General features: G+C 37.4%; 1 protein-coding gene and 1 pseudogene across 2 annotated transcripts in view; both read left to right on the top strand.

Annotated features, from left to right (window-relative positions):
* GON4L (gon-4 like) overlaps window positions 1-18,743 on the top strand; it is a 90,766-nt gene that overhangs the window by 25,733 nt on the left and 46,290 nt on the right. Inside the window, 4 exon segments of the mRNA XM_079105011.1 lie at window positions 4,554-4,653; window positions 4,656-4,745; window positions 11,152-11,253; window positions 17,249-17,289. Of these exon segments, the coding sequence (XP_078961137.1) occupies window positions 4,554-4,653; window positions 4,656-4,745; window positions 11,152-11,253; window positions 17,249-17,289 (333 nt within the window).
* LOC306640538 (acidic leucine-rich nuclear phosphoprotein 32 family member E-like) lies at window positions 11,154-18,506 on the top strand (annotated as a pseudogene). The gene is made up of 2 exons (XR_013766971.1): window positions 11,154-11,253; window positions 17,249-18,506. The product of XR_013766971.1 is annotated as an acidic leucine-rich nuclear phosphoprotein 32 family member E-like (transcript).

Here is an 18,743-nt window from a genome sequence, read left to right as displayed (position 1 = left end):
GTTTTTTTAGTTGTTGATGGACCTTTATTTTATTTATTTAATTTATAGGCAGTGCTGAGAGTCAAACACAATGCCCCACACATGCCAGGCAAGAGCACTACCACTGAGCTATAACCACAGCCCTTGACATTTTTGAAGGTTATAGGACAGTTGTTTTGTAGAATATTCTTCAATTTTAACTTTTCTGATATTTCCTTATAATTAAAGTTTTGTACCTTTTTTTTTTTTTTGCTGTGCCCAGGGCCTTGTGCTTGTGGGGCAAGCACTATACCAGCTGAGCTATATCCCCAGCCCCAGTTTTGTACTTTTTGAATGAATACCACAGAAATGCTGTTATCACATCAGTAGGCACATAAGTGTCTCTCACATTAACCTTGATCACTTGGGTAAGGTGGTATTTGTTTAGTTTCCCCATTATAAAGTTATTATTTTCCATTTTAATTAGTATGCATCTTATAGGGATATACTTGGAAGCCAAATACCTTTCACCCTCTGATTATTTCAGGCAAGAATTGTTACTGTGGGTCATCATCAAATGATGAGATTAAATTTTTAGTGATATTTTTAATGTTTCAAGTATTTCTTCACTAGGTTTTTTTTTTTTTTTCTTTCTTTTTTTTTTGAGTGGGGTAGCTGGGAATTGAACCCAAGGGTGCTTTGTAACCACTGAGATACTCCCACAGTCCCCTTTTATTTTTTATTTTGAGACAGGGTCTCTCTAAATTACTTAGGGCCCCCATAAGTTGCTGAGGCTGGCCTTGAACTTGTGATTCTTCCTGCATTAGCCTCCTGAGTCACTGGAATTACAGGTGTGTGCTACCACACCTAGCTTCTCACCAGTGTTGTAGGTCAGTAAGGAATATGCTCTTAGTTTTAAAAATAGAATATTGAATGGATCATCTCTAAAAAGGTCATTTAATTATCCTGCTTTGAATGAATAAATAATAGTGGGGGGTAGTTATTTTATCTCCATTTATTCAGCAGTTACTGAATGATAGAAATTGGGGAACAACTTAGTCTATTGAGAAGATCATGAACATTTAAATAATTTAAGGAATTGGTAAAGTGTTATCAACTAAATAAAAAGAAGAGAATATGATAATGTCTAGCAGAAAACTTTAGATAGGATGATCAGAAAAGTTCTCTTTGGGGCTGGGGCTGTAGCTCAATGGCAGAGGCACTGGATTCAATCCTAGCACCACATAATTATAAACAGATAAAATAAAGGCATGCTGTCCATCTACAACTACAAAAATATTAGAAAAAATAAGCCCTCTTTGAAGATACAACATTTGAACTGAGATCTGAATAAGGATATAGGCATGTTGGAGATCAAGGGAAAAAGTACTCCCTAAAGGGGAGGAAGAAAGTCCTCCCCTTTCTTCTGCTTCCCTTTGGTACCCTCCCCTTCCTTAATACTCTCTTCTACTTTCAGGTCTTTTTATTATTATTATTATTATTATTATTTTATTTCCACATATGAGAGAAAACATGCTATTTGTCTTTCTGTGTCTAACTTACTTTGCTTAACTCGATGACCCTCAGTTCCGTTTTCCTGTAAATGACATGATTTATTCATATTTATGACTGAATACTATTTTATCATATTTGTGCATATACTATATATTCTTTATTAGAAAAACTTTTTGTGAAAATTTCTTATTTATGTTAAGAATTTGCTTTTGGGCTGTGCATGGTGGTGCATGCCTGTAATCCCAGCAATTTGGGAGGCCAAGGCAGGAGAATTGCAAGTTTGAGGCCAGCCTCAGCAACTTAGGGAGGCCCTAAGCAGCTTGGTGAGACCCTGTTTGAAAATAAATAGTCAGTGATGTAGCTCAGTGATAAATTGTCCCTGGGTTCAATCCCCAGTACCAATAAAACCAAACCAAAAACAAACAAACAAAAAAACTTCAAAAAACAAAATAACTTCCTTAATTACCTTTTGGTTAAAGTAAGGAAATGGACTGTAGGTGAGCAAGAGAGTAAATGGAGGAAACTAAGGAGATCATTATAAGAATTTAAGGAGGGCTGGGGTTGTGGCTTAGTGGTAGAGCACTTGCCTAGCATGTGTGAAGTACTTGGTTTACTTCTTAGCACCACATATAAATAAATGAATAAAATAAAGGTATATCAACATCTAAAAAAATATTAAAAAAATAAGTTTACGGAGAGCTTTCCAAATTGATCTACAGATTCAATGCAATCCCTATCCAAACCCCATCTGCCATTTTTGCAGAAATGGACAGGCTAATCCTAAAATTCATATGGAAATATAAGGGACCCAAAATAACCAAAACAATTTACAGAACAAAACATAAATGAAGGTCTTGTACTTCTGAATTCAACGCTTATTACACAGTTACAATAATTAAGACATTGTAGGTCAGGAAATGTAGCTCCGTGGCAAAGCATTTGGTCTGGCATGTCCAAGGTTCTAGGTTTAGTCACTAGTACTGGAGAGGGGAATAAGAAAATTTCTAGCCTGGTGTGGTGGTGCATGCCTGTATTTCCAGCTATTTGGGAGGCTGAGGCAAGGAGGATCATGATGAGTTCAAGTTTAACCTGAGGCAGCGTAGCAAGGCTCTGGCTCAAAACAAAAGACAAAACACCTCTGATACTGGCATAGGGTAGAGCAATGAACAGGACTAGAAATAAAGCCTTTTATTTACATTTATGATCAATTGATTTTAGACAAGTATCCCGAAACCAATTAATAGGGAAAGAATAGTATTTTCAACAGATAGTGCTAGAATAACTGGAAGTCCATATGCAAAAAAAATTAAGCTGGATTCTTACCTCACATACTTAAAATTAACTCAAAATGGGTCATCAACCTAAATATAAGGGCTAAAACTGTATAACTCTTAGAAGAAAACATCAATCTTTGCAACCTGAAATTAAGCAATGGTTGCTTAAATATAACACAGAAAGCATAAGCAACAAAAGAAAAATGTAGATATATTGAATATCATCAAAAGTAAAAACTTTTGTGCTTGAAGAATGTGAAGACAACCTACAGGATGGGATAAAATGTTTTCAAATTGCATGTCTGACCAGAGACTTAATAACTGCAATAATTATATAGAAGTTTTACAACTCAACAGTAAAATGACAACTAATTCTAAAATGGGTGAAGAATATGAATAGATAGCTCTCAAGAAGATGTTCCCATGGCCAGTAAGCACATGAAAAGATTACAACTATCATTAGTCATTAGGGAAATGGAAATCAAAATTATAGTGGGTTAGAGGTATAGCTCAGTGGTAGGACATTTGCTTAGTGTGTGAAATCCCAGGTTCAATCCTTAGCCCTACAGAAACAAAAAGTAATACACCATTTCACCCTCCTAGCTTGGCTATAATAAGAAAAAGGTGGACAGTAACAAGTCTTGGCAAGGATGTAGAGAAATGTGGAACCCTCATATGGTACTGGTGGGAAACACCACTCTGAAAAATGATTTGGTAGTTCCTCAGTAAAAACATAGCTATCAGTTATAATAAGATTCAAAAGTTTCACTCCAAGAGAACTGAAAACATATTTCTACAAAAATGTTATACACAAACATTGATAGCAGTAGTATTATTTTTTTTGTACCAGGGATTGAACCCAGGGGCACTTAACCACTGAGCCATACCCCCAATCATTTTTACTTTTTATTTTGGGACAGGGTCTTACTAAGTTGCTGAGACTGGCTTTGACCTTATGATTCTCCTGCCTCAGCCTCCCAAGCTGCTGGGATTAAAGGAGTGCACTAGCACGCCCAACACCAATTTTCTTAATTGGCCTAAAGTAGAAGCATCCCAAGTGTTTCTTACCAACTGATAAATGTGTACACAAAATGTATTATATTCATATAATGGAATATTATTAGACAATAAAGAAAGTACTGATACATACTACAAGAATGAACTTTAAACATGTTATGCTAAGTGAAAGCAGCCACAGACAGGCCATACATTGTATGAATCCATTTATGTGAATGTCTAATAGAAGAAAATTCATAGAGATAGAAAGAAGATCAGTGGTTAACAGAGGATGGTAGGGGGAGCAAAAAAGGGTGACTATTAATTGGTTTGGAATTTTTTTTCCTCCATGTTTTTTTAATTGGTGCATTATAGTTAATATATATTGATGTTATAGTTAATATATATTGTTGTTACATATTCATACATGCATGTAATGCACAATATAACATTATAATTTGGTCAGTATTGCTCCCCTGCACTTTTGGTATGTAATTTCCTTTTGGGATGATGAAAACATTTTGGAATTAGTGGCGATGGTTGCATAAGTCTGTGATATACCGAATCCACTTGATTATACCTTTAAAAGGGTGAATTTTATGGTATGTAAATTATGTATCTCAATAAATGTTCTTGAACTATTTGTTTAAAACACATCATTTTTATTAAGATTTTCAGACAAACAGCAATAAACACAAATCATTTAGGGAAGAGTTCTTGTGGTTTTAGGTAGGATGAGGAATGATGAGGTTTGGAGAATCTGAAAGCATTATCCACTTAGTGACTTTTTTTTCTTTCTCCGCTGGCTAGCCCATGGATGATAGTCTCATTGCATTCCGAACCCGTTCTAAGATGCCCCTGAAAGATGTTCCCCTGGGGCAACTAGAGGCAGAGCTTCAAGCTCCAGATATTACCCAGATATGTATGACCCCAATACAGCCGATGATGAGGACTGGAAGATGTGGTTGGGGGGACTCATGAATGATGATGTGGGGAATGAAGGTAAGTGATTTTATTTGCATTCACCATCTATTCTGTTCATTATCTCTGTGATAAAATTTTTGTTAATTGAAAGCTGAAAGAATGGGATTATAGCCAGGCATGGTAGAGTACACTGTAATCTTAGCAATTTGGGAGGCTGAGGTAGAAGGATGACAAGTTTGAGGCTGGCCTCAGCAATTTAGCAAGACCCTAAGCAATTTAGAGAGACTTAAAATAAAAAGGGGCTGGTGATGTAGTTCAGTGGTAGAGCACACCTGGATTCAATCCCCAATACTGAAAAATTTTTTAAAAAAGAATGGGATTATGGAGACTAGTGATATAGTTCAGTGGTTAATATGTGTGAGGGCTTGGACTAAATCCCCAGCATCAAAAAAAAAAAAAAAAAAATGGGATTGTGTTGAGAGAATAAAATGAAAACACTTTCTCCCTGATTTCACATTACAGTCAACACAGAGGACTTCTGTGACCTCAAAAGGTGGGGAGGTGTGACCTCAAAAGTGTGAGGATTTGTCTTTACCAGCAAATAAGCAATTCTGCAGCAGTGGATACCAGCTAGATGTCCTCTAATCACATTCGATTCTGTTACTATTAACCTGGAGATGGTATCAGATCCCACAGTTTGATGGCTCAGACCCCAAGACTGCTCCATCTTTAGATGTCAGTTGCAAGCCCCAGGGTTTCTTACCTATTTTTCTGTTGTTTTTTTTTTTTTTTTTTTCTCGGTACTGGGGATTGAACCCAGGGCCTTGTGCTTGCGAGGCAAGCACTCTACCAACTGAGCTATGTCCCTAGCCCTTAGCTATTTTTTCTGAACGAGTGACTATAAATTGGGGTTCTCACAATCCCCTCCTTGAGTTTGAGTAATTTGCTAGAGTGGCTTAAAGAACTCTGGGAAACATGTTTGGTGGTTTATTGTAAAGGATATAGAATGAAGAAATGCATATAGTGAGTGGGGAAGGGGTATGGAACTTCCAGGCCTTCTCTGAGAATACTACTCTTCTGGAACTTCCAGGTGTTCAGTTATACAGAAGTTCCCAAGCTCTGTCATTTTGGGTTTTTATGGTGACTTCGTTGTATAGGCATGATTGCTAACAGACTGGGTGAAAATGCAACAAAGCCTGTCTGTTCAGATTGTTGGCCTCTCTGTACAGCATTCATTCCTCTGGATTATAAGCCAGGACCCAAGGAGGGTCTCATGCTCTACTATCAAACAGGGTAGGTCAGAGAATTTCCTTATGGCCAGCTAAAGGCAGAGGGATATTAGAGTTTCTGTGCCTTGTTAAAGGAGTTATGAGCCAAGAACAGTGGTTAAAAACCCACAGGTGGCACAGACCTAAAATCCCAGATCCCCAGGAGGTTGAGGCAGGACCATTGCAAATTTGAGGCTACACTGAGCAATTTAGCAAAATCCTTTCTCAAAAATAAAGGACTGGGGATGTAGCTCAGTGGTAAACCTCTGGGTTCAATCCTCAGTACCAAAACAAAACAAAACCCAAGTATATATGCATATCATCATATCATCCAGCTGTTTTGTTCATTTAATTTTTATGTAACTGAATTACTTTATTTATTTTTAGAATTTTTTACAAACATGTATATAGGGTAATAATGTCTGTCTCATTCTACCATCCTTCCCATCCCTGCTGCCCCACCCCTCCCTCACTCCCCTCTGCATAATCCAAAGTTCCTTCATTCTTCCCTACCCACCCCTGACTATGGATCAGCATCTGCTTATCAAAGAAAACATTTGGCCTTTAGATTTTTGGGATTGGCTTATTTCATTTAGTATGATATTCTCTAGTTCCATCCATTTACCTGCAAATGCCATAATTTCATTCTTCTTTAAGGCTAAGTAATATTCCATTGTGTGTATGTACCACATTTTCTTTGTCCACTCATCTGTTGAAGGGCATCTAGGTGGGTTCCATAGTTTATTGTGAATTGAGCTGCTATAAACATTGATTTGGCTGTGTCACTGTAGTATGTGGATTTTAAGTCCTTTGAGTATAAACTGACGAGTGGGATAACTGGGTCGTGGTTCCATTCCTAGTTTTCTTAGGAATCTCCATACTTCTTTCCAAAGTGGTTGCACCAATCTGCAATCCCACCAACAATGTATGATCGTACCTTTTTCCCCACATCCTCGCCAACACTTATTATTGCTTGTATTCTTGATGCCTTTCTGATTGGAGTAAGATGATACTTTAGAATAGTTTTGATTTGCAGTCCTCTAATTGCAATAAATGATGAACTTTTTTTGTATATTTGTTGATAGATTGTATTTCTTCTGTGAAGTGTCTGTATTCCTTCTTTGAAGGGTCTGTTCAGTTTCTTGGCCCATTGATTTATTGGGTTATTTGTTTTTTTGGTGTTAAGCTTATTGAGTTCTTTATACATCCTGGAGATTAGTGCTCTATCTATACCCTCTGTCTTCACCTTATTGTTTCCTTTGCTGAGCTTTTTAGTTTGAATCCATCCCATTTATTTATTCTTTTTTCTTTGAAGCTTCATGTCAGTTTGTGAGCATGTTCTTTGACAGAAAAAAATCAACAAATAACATGGTGATAAAGATGTAAGATAAAATAGACCAATATCAAGAAAAATGGCATTCTGAGTTTTGATCTCAAGCAACAGCCCTTTCCCTATGTTCTAGGAATGAGAGAGAATGACATGATTCAAATCCAAGTGAATTCTTTCCTTTTAGCTAAACTGTTCATGATTGAGTGGTCCTTTAATATATCAAGAAAATAGTCCTTTCTTTCCCTGATCTTCTTTTTTTTTTTTAAGAATTTAACTTTTATCTAATTTATTTGTTTTTATATGGTGCTGAGGATCAAACCCAGGGCCTCATCCTTGCTAGGCAAGTGCTCTACCACTAATCTATAATCCCTGCCACAATAGCTTGATTTTATTCATTTATTTTTATTTTTTGTATTTTTATTTTTACAGGTTGCATTTTGATTCATTGTACACGAATGGAATACAACTTTTCATTTCTATGGTTGTACACAATGTAGATTCACACCATTTGTGTAATCATACATGTACCATTTGTTTATTCTTAATTTACTTCTAAGCCAACATGATGAAGATTTGGGCCTACTTTTTCTTCTGTTAGGTGCAGGGTCTCTGTTCTAGTGCCTGAATCTTTGATCCACTTCGAGTTGATTTTTGTGCAGGGTGAGAGAGAGAGATTTAATTTCATTTTGTTACATATGGAGTTCCAGTTTTCCCAGAGAGACAGGGAGGTGAGAGGAAAAAAATGTACAGATTTTTAAAAAATATAAGAATACACAACAAAACCATCATATACTATTCAGCCATCCCATTCCTCAATAAATTAATGCATGAAAAATATTTGGATTCAAAGATGGTAGAGGTGTGAGAGAGAGGGTGAAAAAAGGAAGAAGTCTCAATGGAAAATTGAGTGATTGCTTCCGTTGGCTTTCAAAAATTTTCTCAGCTTCCCTTCTCCACTGATAGATGGGATTTTCTGAAGTTTGATGTTAGCTCCAGTCCAGTGGGTGCCTGGACTTGTTGGGTACATAAGCTGATAGCACGATGTCTTTACACCCTCTTAAGGGCACTCCTTGTATCTGGCCCCTTCTGTCCCTGCATACTTAAGGACTCTCTGAGCTGGAGAGAGCCCACTTTTCTCCAGTTTCTTCAACCTCTGCTCCCCTTGGGGAACTGCCCCTAGTCTTCAGCTTTCCACGGATTCACCAGACCCAGACTGACCCAAGCAAACCCAGCTGCAGTCTGATGGACCTGGACTTCACGTTCCCCAGGCCCTGTCTTGCTGCAGTCCTAAGATCTCAATGCCCTTTCAACTTGCAGAGAGACCACCAGGGTCGCGCTCACACAAAGGAGCGACCCTACAAAGAGGCAGCCAGATGGCAGCCACTCCCACACCGAGCAGAAGGACCTCAGGTGCAACCTGCAGGTACCCCAATATATCTCCAGGCCCTGGCTTGAGTCTGCAGATAGGTGGCCACGCCCTGAGATGGCAACAGCCAGGGTGGCAAACTGCAGTTCCCAAGATGGTGGCAGCCATCTTGACAGTTGTCCCAAGATGGTGGCAGCCACAGTAACCAAACCTGCCAGTACTGTCACAGTGGACTTCCAGGCAACAGAGGGCAGCTGGTGATCTGCAGGTGGTCTGCAGGGTAGCAGTGACAGTCGGCAGGTGTATGTCAGGCAGACGTCAGATGGATATCGGGCAGACGTCAGGCCGATGTCCGGCCGTGGACGATGGGTAGGTGGAATGTGGGTGATGGTCAGGCAAGAGGTGGGCAAATGAGCAAATGGTGGATGATAGGTGGTGGTCAGTGAGCTATCTGCACTCAGAAGGCAGGCAATATGATTGTGGGGTAAACAGCAGGGGATCCATGGGCATCAATGACTACCTCGCAGACGAAACCCAAGTTACCGAGCCACGAGGAATAGCACCCTCCCTCTAGTCCGCCATCTTGTATCTCCCCAAAACTGATTTACTTTCAATCAGTAATTTCTATTTTTTTTCAATTAAGCATTTTTTGGGGGGTATCTTTTTAAGTTCATTTTTAAAACTTGGTGCATTATATTTGTATATAATAGTGTGTTTCATTGTTAAATATTTGTATATGCCTATAACATGATTTGGTCACTTTCATTCCCCATATCTTCACTTCCTTTTCCTTCCCCCTCTCTCTAGTCCCCTTCCTCTACTCTATTGGTTTCCTTTTTTGGGAATCTTTAGAATATTCGGGATCCTCTTCTGAAACATAAATACATGCATAATTTTGTATATGATTTCATGATGACTCACTGATTTACTTCAAGAACATTGTGTTAGTTAGGGGTCTTTATGATGCAGGTGAAAGAATTCTACCTCTATCTTTCTGAGATCAAATAAGACCAAACTTAGGGAAAGGCCGGAAAACCTGCAGTGGAATTGAGGCACTATTAGGATTCTCTTTCTCCTTTTTTTTTTTCCCCTTGGTATTAGGGATTGAACTCAGGGGCATTTGACTATTGAGCCACATCCCCAACCCTATTTTGTATTTTATTTAGAAAAAGGGTCTCACTAAGTTGCTTTGCACCTCACTTTTGCTGAGGCTGGCTGTGAACTGGTGATCCTCCTGCCTCAGCCTCCTGAGCTGCTGGGATTACAGGCATGCACCACCATGCCTGACTTTCCCTATTTTATTTATTTTTATCACTTAGCTCAATTCTCAAACTTACTTTTATATTTTCAGTAATTACTTCTTACTTTGTCAGCACATTAGGACTCTCTCCTGTAAGTACCAGTTTGAAAAATCTAGGGAGCAACTCAGAATGTCTTGTTTTGATCACATGCCCAACCTGTTGGTGGTGTATGGCACCCATACAGAAAATGTTTTGGCATGGAGTCCTGTGATTGGCAGAACCTCATAGAGCAATGTGGTTGGAGTATGCCATTACCCAAAAGAAGAGTGTTACCAGAGTGTGGAAGGAATATTGATGAGATAAAAGTTTGGATGGAAATAGACTATGTAAATGGGTAGATAGGTGAGGCTAGGAATGTCAGGGTAAGTGAGTTATTCATTTATCCTCTTAGTGCTTGAGTGTACCTTCTTTTTTTAAATACTTTTTTTAGTTTTAGATTGACATTATATTAGTCAAGGTTCTCTTAGAGGAACAGAATCAATAGGAAGTATGATTATAAAAAGGGGATTTATTAGACTGGCTTATAAGACCAGAAGCTGGATAGTCCACAATGACTATCTACAGGCTGGAGAACTGGAAGAACCAGCAGCTGTGCAGTCCAAGAGACAGAAGCCCCAGAACAAAAGGGAACAACGGTGCTACCCTAGTCCAAGGCCAAGTCTTCTGGAAACTGCCTGGAGAATCATTGGCAGAGTCCATTTTAGAAGAGTGAAGAAGAGAGCGTCCGATATCCTCAGATAATCAAAGCAGCAATCAAGATCCTGTTCAAGAAGAATTGAGCCTGCATCCACATCTGCTTGTTATGGTGTTGAAAATACTAAGATTTTAGTCAGTAAAATGAATCGGACATACTTTCCTATGTTTTTATATGAATACATGACCAGTGTGATTCCACATCATATACAACCACAAGAATAGGAAATTATAATCCAAATATGTATAATATATTAAAGTACAGGACAGGGGCTATAGCTCATTGGCAGAGCACTTGCCTAGCACATGTGAGGCACTGGGTTCTATCCTTAGCACTGAATAAAATAAACAAAATAAAGGTATTCTGTCCAAATACAAATACAAAAAATTTTAAAAAATTTTAAATGAAAAAACACATTCTATTGTCATGTATAACTAAAAAGAATAAAAAAAGAAATACTAAGATTTTATTGGTAATATCAGTTCAGAATTTGGGAATAAGTGTCTAAAACATTTTTCTCTCTAGACGAAGCAGATGATGATGATGATCCAGAATATAATTTTCTAGAAGATCTTGACGAACCAGATACAGAGGATTTCCGTACTGACCGGGCAGTGAGAATCACCAGTGAGTCTGTTTATCAAATTCTGGTTTTATATGTTCTACATCTACCTTTGTTTACTTTTTAGATTTTTGGTGGTAAAATTTGCAGACTGTCCAGGTTAAGACATTCAAGTTTCCTTTACTTGTTTATTTCTATAATTCTTTAATTTAGGTATATGTTCAGAATGCTATCATTTATTTTTACATCCCATAGTGATGTATTGAGTTCTTCATAATTGGCAAAGATTGTATTTGGAATACCAAGAAAAATTTGAATACAGTCTCTTCCTTGTGAGAGATTAGTTGAGGGATACAAGCAGCAAGAATTTTAGTACAACGTGATAGGTGCTAAATAGGTTGAGTGTAAGTTGTGCTAGTCACCTAAAAGAGAATGTCATCTCCTAGAGTATGGTTATGGTATGGAATAGGGTAGGAAGCTTAGGAAAGGAGGTATGAGAGATTTTTTATGATTGGGAACAGAGAGGGATATTGCAATTTCAAGAGCATCTGCAAACTACAAAATTATAAAGCATCAAAAAATGTGTTTAGAAAATACATAGTTTGATGGAGTTGTGTGAGTGAGTGGTGGTACTAAAGCTATGTAGTGTTCAGATCATGCAGAACTTTTAAGTAGACAATCAATAGGAACTGGGCTGAGGATATAACTCAGTTGGTAGAGTGCTTACCTTGCATTACACAAGACCCTGGGTTCAATCCCCAGCACTCACCCCCACCCCCCAAATCAATAGGAACTGATTTGGATTTTAGAAAGATCAAACTGGTATTTGATTTAATTCCAGTTTAATGTATTTGATAGGTAAAATCAATATATTAAACTGGGCTGAGGACACAGGCCCAGATAAACTCCATAGCAGATCACTTCTGCCACAACCTGCTACAGGACTGTAGTATGGGAAACAATCTTGATAATTTGACTTCAGTAATTTGTTTTAAAAAGTATATCATTGGATAGGGTTCCAGTCATGGAAAATTTATATTTCAGAAATTGATTTTTACTTGGAAGGCCAAGGTGGAAGGATCACTTGAGCTCAGGAGTTGACAGTGCAGTGAGACTCTGTATCAAAAAAAAAAATAATAATTATTGATTTTTACTAAGGGTCTACATGTCCCTGTGCTGGAGTCATAGGTACAATGTGGAGAAAGCATAGCGTTGGCTCCTGACCTCTTATAGAGAGAGTTTTACAGCCTCCAAAATTTTACTATGTATCCAAATAATGCAGTTTATTTCCTACAGTATTTTAGCATTTAACTTTGTTACTTTTGAGATTAGAATACCATCTCCTTCATGAAGATCTTCTGTTTATTTTGATAAATTGTCCAGCTTACCTAACCTAGCAATTAAGGTTAGAGGGACTTAGTGTCACATGATTGTATTCCCAGCAACTCGGGAGCCTGAGGCAGAATTGCAAGTCTGAGTCTGGCCAATTTAGTGAGACCGTGTCTCAAAATAAAAAGGACTGGGGATGTAACTCAGTGGTAGAGTGCTTGCTTAGCATGTGGGGAGGTTCTGGATTCATCTCTTATACTGCCAAAAAAAAAAAAAAAAGTTAGATGAAGCATTGAAAAGAAAGCACCAGAAGTCAAAGAGGATTTGTAGAATGAAAAAGCTGGAGAATTAGGTTTGAGAAAACATTAAAGGAGGGACTAGGAAAGTATAAGAAAATATAGTGTCATGGAAGACAAGGGAAGACTCTCTTAAGGAGGGGCTCGTCTATAATGTCATTTGTGGGTAAGGAAACATTTTCCAAGCTATCTTATTTCTGTTCATCTCTCAGCCCAAAACATTCTTGTTTCTCCTTTTTGTTTGTCTACTGTTACTTCTGTTTACATATCATTTCTTAGGGACCCTCTCTCCAATTAGAATTGATCATCTTGCTTTGCATTCCCATACCGTTTTTTTATGTCCTTTATATACTCATTGCTCTGATAATTACTTATTTAGAATCTTTTTTTCCCCTAGACTATGAGCTTCTTAAGGCTCGTAGTGTTACTTATTGCTATAGAATCAATGTTTAACACAGTGCTGGCAATATTTGCCAATTGAGTACTTTTTTGAGATGCTTGAAGAGCCATCTTTCTAATAAGAGTTCTGTGAACACAGGGATAGAGTTTAAATTTTATTCCTACTCTTTGTTTTATGTGTAATACTATCATGTTCAATTATAATCCCTTTAAGAGCATTTATCCTTGTCTGGATGACTAAAATAAAAAAAAAATAATAGGAAAGCATAAAATCATAGAGTTCAAAAAAGCTCCACGGGGCCATAATTTTTTTCCCACTTGAGATTTTGTTTATAATTTCTTTGATATTACTTTTAGTTTTCTGGATACCTTCAGTGAGAGCGAACACATTGGTTCTGCAAATAGAATGTGTTCTAGTCTGAATAACTGCTCCAATTAACATTTTCCATATCAAACCCAAATCTGCCTTTAATATTCTTCCTGTTTCTTCTTTGTTGCAACAAAAAGTAATTTACTCCAATATGTGCATATTAAAAGATGTTTCTTTAGCTACTTGGGAGGCTGAGGCAGGAGGATTGCAAGCCCTGACAACTTTGCAAGGTTCCATCTCAAAAGTTTAAAAAAAAAAAAAAAAAAAGGGCTGTGGGTGTAGCTCAGTGGTAGAACACATGTGTAACATGTGCAAGATCCTGGATTCAATCTCCAAAACCATACCACACAGAAAGACATTTCTTTTCCTAAGTGTTTTCTTTCCTATGTAAAACATGCCAAGTTTCCATAGTCCTCCAAAGGCCATAGTGTCCAGACCTCTCACCATCCATATTGCTTTCTTTGGATTCCAACCTTTACTTTTCTTTAAACTTGTCCATTACATTTTATTATGAATTGATTGATTGATTGATTGTACTATACTGTACTGGGGATTGAATCCAGGGTTGCTTAGCCACTGGATCCCCAGCCCTTTTTATATTTTATTTTGAGACAGGATCTTCTGAGTTGGTTTTGGCCTTGATACGTTGCTGAGACCGACTTTGCACTTGGGCTCCTCCTGCCTCAACTTCCGGAGCTCCTGGGATTACAGGCATGCATCTCCATGCCTGGCTGAAATTTATTAAACATGTAGAAAAGTTAGAAGAACTGTATTGTGAGCATGTTTTAATATAAATGTTTTAGCATAGCTCTAAAGGATGAATAAGTGGGAAACTTTTAATGTGTGTTTGCTTTATCATTCAGCTTTTCATTTCCCTCTGTCCATCTTTTTTAAAAATGCATTTTAGAGTGAGTTATTCTTTGCTTTTTAAGCACTTCTCCAGCTGGGCATGGCGGTGCTTGCGTGTAATCCTAGCGACCCAGAGGCTGAGACATGAGGATTACAAATTCAAGACCAGCCTCAGCAATTTAATGAGACCCTGAGCAACTCAGTGAGACTCTGTCTCGAAATAAAAAAAATAAAAAGGACTGGAATGTGGCTTGATGGTAAAGTGCCCTGGGTTCAATCCCCACTACCAAATAAGAAAAAAGAAACTTCTTGCATATCATGAGCTAGTTTGTGATTTCTCATTTAGGTAAATTTACACACAATATCTTAAGTATGCCACTTAATGAATTTTGGCATACATTTACTTGTGTAAGTCAAATTCCTATCAGGACATAAAATCATCACTGTAGAAAGTTCCCTCATGGCCCTTACAAGTCAATCATCATACCCCCTGCCTCTCTTTCTGACTTTTTTTTTAATCACAAATTAGAATTGCCTATTTCAGAACTTCATATAAATGAAATCACATTATATGTGCTCTGTGAGTGACGCTTCTTTCACTGAGCATATTTTTAAGATTCCTTCTTATTGTAGATATCATTAGTTTGTTCCCTTTTACTGCTGAACAGAATTTCATGTATAAATATACAATGATTTATCTACTTTCGTGTTGATAAACATGTGGGTCTTTGCAGTTTTGGACTTTTTCATTAATTTATCTGCTCTGAACTTTCTTGTGTTGGCCTTCATGCACATATGTTTAATTTCTCCTGGGTCAACTATCTAGGTTAGGTATCAGTGGATCTTTGGTAGTTATATACTTAGTTTTATAAGAAATTTCCAGATCATTTTCCAAAGCAGTTTTCCATTTTCCATTAGAGTTCTAGTTGTTCCACATCCTCACCAAGGTTGTTTTTTTTTTTTTTTTTTTTTTTTTGTTTTTTTTTTTAGTTTTTGTTATTTACTATTATTTAAAAAACTTTTTCACAAACATTTGGATTTTAACTTTTTCTTTTTTTCTGATGCTGGGAATTGAACCTAGGACCTCACACATGCTAGGCAAGTGCTATACCACAGAACTGTATCCCTGGCAGTTTTAAACTTTTTTTTTTTTTTTTTTTTTTTTTTTTGGTACCAGGGATTGAACTCAGGGGCATTCAACCACTGAGCCACATCCCCAGCCCTATTTTATATTTTATTTAAAAACAGGGTCTCATTGACATGCTTAAAATTAGCACCTAACTTTTGCTGAGGCTGGCTTTGAACTCATGATCCTCCTGTCTCAGTCTCAAGCCTCTGGGATAATCTTTTTTATGCTCTCTGAAGAAGGACTTTTATTGAATTGATCAGAGTCCTCTAGATATGGTGTAAGGTTCTGCTGTAGTTAGTGATATCCTTGCTCTCTTGAATATGAACACCATTTTGGTACAGCTATATTATACTGACCTTGAAGTAAACCAAAACTTTTAGATCTTTTTCATACTAATTGTTTTTAATTTTTTTTTTTTTTTTAAGTTGTAGGTGAACACAATACCTTTATTTTATTTTTATGTGGTCCTGAGGATCAAACCCAGGGCTTACACATGCTAGGCTTACACATGCCACTGAACCACAACCCCAGCCCTGTTTGTTTGTTTTTTAGATATTTTTTTAGTTATAGATGGACACAATACCTTTATTTTATTTATTTATTTTTATATGGTGCTGAGGATTGAACCCAGTGCCTTACACATGCTAGGTGAGTGCTTTACCACTGAGTTACCACCCCAGCACCAGACTAATTATTTTTAAACTGTGTCAAGTTTTTATGTACTTAAGAAACTGACTTTTTAAAATCTTTCTATTTAAGTGATTTGAGAATATAGATTTTTGAATCTATGATTAGTTGGATTGGCATTCCTTTCTAACTTCCTGTCATCTACAAGTTTAATAAGTGTGTTTTCTCAGTCTTCTAAATCATTGATCTAGTTGCTTAATGGCTTAGGTTCAAAGATGCATCCTATGACACACTGTTGGAGACTTACGTCTCTCTCTCTTTTTTTTTTTTGGCAGTACTGTGAATTGAACCTAGGAACACTGCCACTCTGCTATTTTCCCAGTCATGTTTATCTATCTATCTATCTATCTATCTATCTATCTATCTATCTATCTATTTTGTGTAGTTGTAGATGAAGAGCATGCATTTTATTTGTTTATTTTTATGTGGTGCTAAGGATCAAACCTAGTGCCTTACATATGATATGCTAGGCAAGCACTCTGCCACTGAGCTATAGCCCCAGCCTTTATTTATTTTTAATTTTGAGTCAGGGTCTTACCAAGTTGCCCAGGCTGACCTCAAACTTGTGATCTTCCTGCCTTAGTCTTCCCAGGATCCTGGATTATAGGTATTCTGGGATTATATGTGTGTGTACCACCATGCCCTGTAAGACTTGCTTCTTGATTCTAGTCAGTGCTGTGTATGTTTAAACAGGCCAATCATCTATGAATGTATCTAATTGTAAAATCATCCAGGTCAGATTTTTCTGATGTCTTCTCACTAAAATTCAAGCTTCATGAAAGGAAAACTTTCTCTGTCATTCTCTTCTGTAGCACCTTAAATTGTCATTGAGGAGTAATTGTTGTTCCCTAAGTGTTTTTGAATTGAATGAATGAAAGATAGAGATGAGGATTTTGTCAGAGGCCTTGTTGGGAAATAGCATCCATTGTCTCCATAGAGTTTCCCTTATTGCAAAATGAAAATAATTTCTGCCAACAACTTACTTTTTGGCTTTTTCACAGAAAAGGAAGTGAATGAACTGATGGAAGAACTGTTTGAAACTGTGAGTAATGATCGTGAGAACATGGGATGGCAAAAGTAGATTCTCGGGAGTGTAGGACATGGCATTGGTTGGCAGTGCCCTGTCTCAGAGGCTCAGCTATTGAAGGGAAAGGAATTGCTGGTGTGTGTGTGTGTGTGCATGCATGCATGTGTAGATAAGGAAGTGGGGGCAGCTAAGTTAAGAGTCCCAGCTCTTTGAACTCTTTTCTTTCTCCCCAACACCTATCTAGTGGTAATGGGTATTTTTATATATATGTAATATATATATATATGTTTTGTTGTTGTTGATTTCTAAATCTTTTTAAATTTTAGGGTTGGGGGATAGTGGGACTGGTAGGGATGGGAAAAGGAGGAGAGTATAACAGAAGAAGGAGGAGGACATGGAGATGAAGAGGATTAACAAGGAGTTAAAGAACAGAGTGTGGAGGAGATGATGGAGTTAGTTCTTGATAATTGTCTGTGTGTCAGTGAGGAAATAAAAGACTTGAATGACACTTTTAGAGAACTAGATTTTCCGATTGTGGCCAACTTATCAGTTTTACCTAAATTTTAAAGTTGGAACTTAGTGAAAATTTAATTTCTGGAGACTTGAAAGTCCTGACAGAAAAATGTCCAAATCTTATCTACCTCAGACTGAGTGGAAACAAAATCAAACATCTCAGTATAGTAGAAATTCTGTAAAACATTAAAAATTTGAAATATCTTGACTTTTTTAACCCTGAGATCACAAACCTGGAAGATGATAGAGAAAGCATTTTTGAACTCCTGCAATAAGTTATATGCTTAGATGGATTTGATCAGGAAGGTAACGAAATACCAGACACGGGAGAGGAAGATGAATAAGATGGAGATGAAAAAGATATAAAGCTAATTCACCCTGAAGGGTATTGAAAAAGAAGAGGAAGAAGATGAGAAGGAGGATGAAGATGTAGCAGGCCCAGAATTGGGAGAGGGAGAAGAAGAAGTGGACCTTTCGTATTTAATGAAGGAATTCAGGATGAAGATGATAATGACTAGTTTGAAGAAGGGGAAGAAGAGGAGGAAGGAGAAGATTTTCTGGGGGATAAGAGGAAATGATATATTAAAGATGATAGGGGGCTAGGGTTGTGGCTTAGTGGTATAGAGTACTTGCCTAGCACATGTGAGGCACTGGGTTAAATCCTCAGCACCACATAAAAATAAACAAAGGTATATGTCCATCTCCAACTTTAAAAAAAAAAAAAAGGACTAGGGATATAGCTCAGTTGGTAGAGTGCTTGCCTTGCAAGCACAAGGCCCTGGGTTCAATCCCCAGTACTGCAAAAACAACAAACAAACAAACAAACAAAAGATAATGGACAGGAAAAAATGACTACATCATTCTAAGACCAAATTCCCTAACTTTCCTGGGCGAGCAACACGGTGGTTACATCTTTTTTTTTTTTTTTTCATGTATGATAGCTATCCCTACAGAAG

Source organism: Sciurus vulgaris (genome assembly GCF_902686455.1).
Source record: "Sciurus vulgaris genome assembly, chromosome: 1".
Lineage (NCBI taxonomy): Eukaryota > Metazoa > Chordata > Mammalia > Rodentia > Sciuridae > Sciurus > Sciurus vulgaris.
This window is presented reverse-complemented; position numbering and strand designations above follow the sequence as displayed.